The sequence below is a fragment of the Lathyrus oleraceus genome, chromosome 5 (genome assembly GCF_024323335.1).
Source record: "Lathyrus oleraceus cultivar Zhongwan6 chromosome 5, CAAS_Psat_ZW6_1.0, whole genome shotgun sequence".
Lineage (NCBI taxonomy): Eukaryota > Viridiplantae > Streptophyta > Magnoliopsida > Fabales > Fabaceae > Lathyrus > Lathyrus oleraceus.
The window spans coordinates 183,605,879-183,610,368 of NC_066583.1; the positions used below are offsets into that span (position 1 = coordinate 183,605,879).

The following is a 4,490-nucleotide window of genomic DNA, read 5'->3' on the forward strand; positions in this document are numbered from 1 at the left end:
TTCCTAGACAATGTGTTGGTTCATCTAAGTGGTCAATCTGGATGGATGGTGCTTCATTCTTCCATTTGACTTTGAACATAGATGCCAACGTGGCTAGAGCATTTGCTAACTGATTTTCCTCCCTAGAAATATGATGAAAAGAGATTTCATCAAAGTAGGGTATCCGTTTTATGATATGCTCTTTATAAGGTATCAACTTGCTATCCCGAGTCTCACAATCACCTTTCACCTGACTGATTACCAGAGCTGAATCACCGAACACCTAAAGAATCTTAATCCTCAAGTTGATCGCCGCCTCTAAACCGTAGATACATGCCTCATATTCTGCCATGTTGTTGGTGCAGTAAAAAAACAATCTAGCGGTAAATGGGAGGTGGAAACCAGTTGGAGAGGTGATAACAACACCTATACCATGGCCTCGAGCATTGGAAGCACCGTCGACCACGAGCGTCCATCGCGATCCTGGTTCGGGGCCTTCCTTAGGGCTTACCTCAAAGTCTGGTATAATGAAGTCTCTGATAAACATGATGTCCTCATCTGGAAAGTAAAACCTCAACGGTTGATAACCTTTGACAGGTAGGTGAGCAAGGTAGTCAGACAGAACACTCCATTTTATCGCTTTCTGGGTCACATACTGTATATCATACTCGGTTAGCAACATCTGCCACCGGGTAATTCTACCAGTAATAGCAAGCTTTTCGAATATATACTTTATCGGATCCATCTTGGATATCAATAAAGTAGTGTGGCAGATCATATATTTCCCCAGGTGTCGAGCAACCCAAGTTAAAGCACAACAAGTCTTCTCTAAAAGTGAGTATCAGGTCTCACATTCAGTGAATTTCTTGCTGAGATAGTAGATATCATGTTCTTTGTTGCCTGTGTCGTCGTGTTGATCCAAAATTCAACCCATGGATTCATCGAGCACCGTGAGGTACATAATGAGAGGCCTACCAGGAACCGGTGGTATCAAGATTGGTGGTTCTTGCAAGTACTTTTTTCTTTTATCGAATGTCTCTTGACAATTGTTGTTCCACACAATCGATTGGTTTTTTCTCAACAATTTGAATATCGGTTCGTAGGTAACCGTCAAATGAGATATGAATCTGGAGATGTAATTAAGTCGTCCAAGGAAGCCTCAGACTTCTTTTTCTGTTCAGGGATCTGGCATTTCTTGGATGGCTCGAACTTTGTCAGGATAAACCTCAATACCCTTCTGACTGACTATGAAACCCAAGAGTTTACCGGATCGGACCCCAAAAGTACATTTAGCCAGAGCGACCAAGCGAAGACGTCAGCATATTCATGCAACAATTCTACCAACTCGGAGTGTACATGCTCGACAAGAGATGCCCCAACTTTTACCTCTTTTTTGTCAGTTTCAGAGCCTAAGTTAATGACATCCACTAGTTCTTTGTATGGCTGAATATCTTTCTCTTCGTGCTCAAGGAGCCATGCTAGTTCATCCGGTAATTCACAATTCTCCTCACTGTTGTCTTCAGCTTGGTTGATTGGAAATCTAGATTTATAGTTGATTTTAGCCATGTCGTAATCAATGGTTTCATTTTCTCTTCATATGATGAGCTTATTTTAGTATGCTTTTTGAGAAAAGTGGAGAAAAGAAAAAGAAATCTTTTTCCATTTCGTTGTTTTTAGTGAAAAGAAAAATAACTAAAAGAAGGGGAACACAAGTTTTGCATGCAAAAAGTACTTTTTATTTATTCACATAATAATTTTAAACATGGGGGCCCTTATAAGCTATCCTCTCGTCTTGGGAGAGGACGAGGGATGGAGAAAACAAAATGCATTACGTTTTTTCCGAGTACACCATGGGAATCGCGGTGGCCGTCCAATTGCGAAGCTTGAACCCTGAAGGACATCTGCGAACAAGGTTGGGTGCCCCTGGCTTGCTACCACTGGACTCTCCAATAACTTCCATGGTATGCTCATTTTGATAGACGGCGCAGCTGAACTTGACCGGGTTGAATTGCTTTTTCTTCGGACTCATCTTGCGCGTTGCTGGGTGATAACCAATACCAAACCTGTCATGCTTTTCTGACACATTGACGACCTTTCCCCAACCAGGAAGCGGGCCTTTCTCCAATGTATGCTTGGCATTCTTTGTTGAGGATAGGATGGTAGCGGATGATTGGTTGTTGTTGGCTGTAGCGAAACTGACATCTTCAAACTCTAAACAGTGGAGCGGAACCTCGACGATTACTTCATCTGTTTCAACATATTTGAAGGATGAGAGTTCACTGACTAACAAATCTTCTTACCCACATACAATTACCAGTTTGTCATCTATCAAGTATTTCAGCCTCTGGTGCAATGTAGAAGTGACTGCCACAGCGGCATGAATCCATGGTTTGCCCAACAAACAACTGTAAGCTGGGTTGATGTCCATGACTTGGAATATGATGCTGAACTGGTGGGGTCCAACACAGATAGGTAAATAAACCTCCCCAATTACCTGCCTTTGGGAACCATTGAAAGCTCTAACGATGAATGCACTGGTCCTCATCTCGGGCCCCTTAAACTGCAATTGGCTTAATGTAGACTTGGGTAGTACATTAAGTGAAGATCCAGTATAAACGAGGACTCGAGATAAGAGAGAGTCAGTACAGGTGACTAAAATGTGTAGTGCTTTGTTGTGGGCGTTTCCCTCAGGGGGTAGCTCTGCTCATTAAATCCCAGATACCTACTGGCGGTGATATTGGCAACCACATCGTCAAATTTATCGAATGTGATATCTTGCATCACGTGAGCGGTATTTAAAACTTTCAGCAACACTTTGCGATGAGCCCCAGAACTCAACAGCAAAGACAAAATTGATATTTTGGAGGGCGTTTGATTCAACTAGTCAACAATCTTGAAGTCACTTTTCTTGATCAGTTTAAGGAACTCTTGGCTTTCCTCAAAGGTGATACTCTTCTTGTGATCTTCAACCTATTCTTTCTCAACCATCGTCCCTTTACCCTTAGATGCTTCAGATTCGACATCTCTATTGTCAATAACCTTCGTCAATGCCGGAGCAGTCATCACGGTTGGAGTGGTAGGTACAGTTGCCCCTGCCTACGGAGTCGGAGTAGGAGTGACCTTCTCCTTAGGCGGGATAACTGTGGGTGTTGGTGACACCCTAGGAGTGTATTTAAGAGCGAATACACAGCCACTTCGAGTCATGCCTCCCGTTCTAGCAATGTTGACGATTTCTATGTCAGGAATACAAATTTATTTTCCTCCCAAATTTTCAGTAGTCTCATAATTCTAAGGCACTGCCTTAGTATTCTGATACGGAAACGGAGTGGGAACATGGAAGTGAATCAGATGAATCCTCTAGGGAGGAGCTTCAACCTTCTTTTTTCTGTACACAATTGTTATTGGTTCAATCACTGCCACCTCTTCTACTGCCTGAGACTTGGAGAATTATATTAACCCCTGATCCATAAGTTCTTGCACACAACCCTTCAGCTGGTCGTAACTATCTGAATCAAACTCGTATAATGTAGAATCATCATGCACACCTTCTATAAACCCAAACTGCTCAAGCCTTTGTAACATAACGAACATCGGAGTCTTCACTTCTTCAACCCTCAGTATAGATTCGGTATTTTCCTCTTCAATCACGATGTTGACTGCTGCACCACTGTGATTCGGCAAAGGATTTGTCTTTACATTAGGTTTTTCTTCAGAGAAAGTCAGGATGTCTTGATTGATCAAAACTTGGATTTTTGTATTTGAGTGCCCAACAACCTTCTGCAGAATGCCCTATGAATCCAGCATGATAAGCGCACGAAACGTTAGGATCATGCTTGGCGCGGAATGGAGGAGTGGCCGCGGGTAATTCTTTTGGTACGATATCCCCCACATGAATCAGATAGGATACCAGTTCGGAATATGGCACCAAAATCTTGTCAATTTGGGGTCGGTTGCCAAAGTTGCCTCTATTATTCTGACCTCGATTTTATCCTCTGTTATCATGGTTATATTGTTGATTTGGATTTTTCTGAGTGGGTGTTGATTGTGGATTGCCTTTCTGCGGTTGGTACTGGAACGGAGGTTGCTGGTATTAAGCTGCGACGACGTACGGATAAGGGTAATACGACATATGGGCCATCAGAAATTGATATCGGGGGCGAGCCTTCGTCGTTACAACGTTTGCTTCCCCCTCCTTTTTTTAGCGAAACCCCTATGCAGCCTCTTGTTGGTTGTCTGCTGTGCGGTTGTGTCTGTGATTTTCCCTGATTTCAGCCCACTCTCAACATGTTCCCCAATGGTTACCATATCAGCAAACATTTTCGACGAATTGTCGATCATCTTCTTAAAATACAACCCTTGTAGTGTACCCATGAAGATGTCCACTAATTCATTGTTAGATAATGCTGGTCGAACCCTAGACGCCATTTCACGCCAACGTTGAGCATATTCCTTGAAGGTTTCATTAGATCTTTGAGACTGATTCTGTAATTGAAGCCTTGTAGGAGCCATGT

The 4,490-nt window shown here is 42.8% G+C and overlaps 1 protein-coding gene across 1 annotated transcript; it reads right to left on the bottom strand.

Moving 5' to 3' along the window:
• Positions 1-262: 262 nt before the first annotated feature.
• On the bottom strand, positions 263-724 carry LOC127079590 (uncharacterized). Its single transcript, XM_051019972.1, has one exon. It carries the CDS (start codon positions 722-724, stop codon positions 263-265), a length of 462 nt encoding a protein of 153 aa, XP_050875929.1.
• Positions 725-4,490: the final 3,766 nt, after the last annotated feature.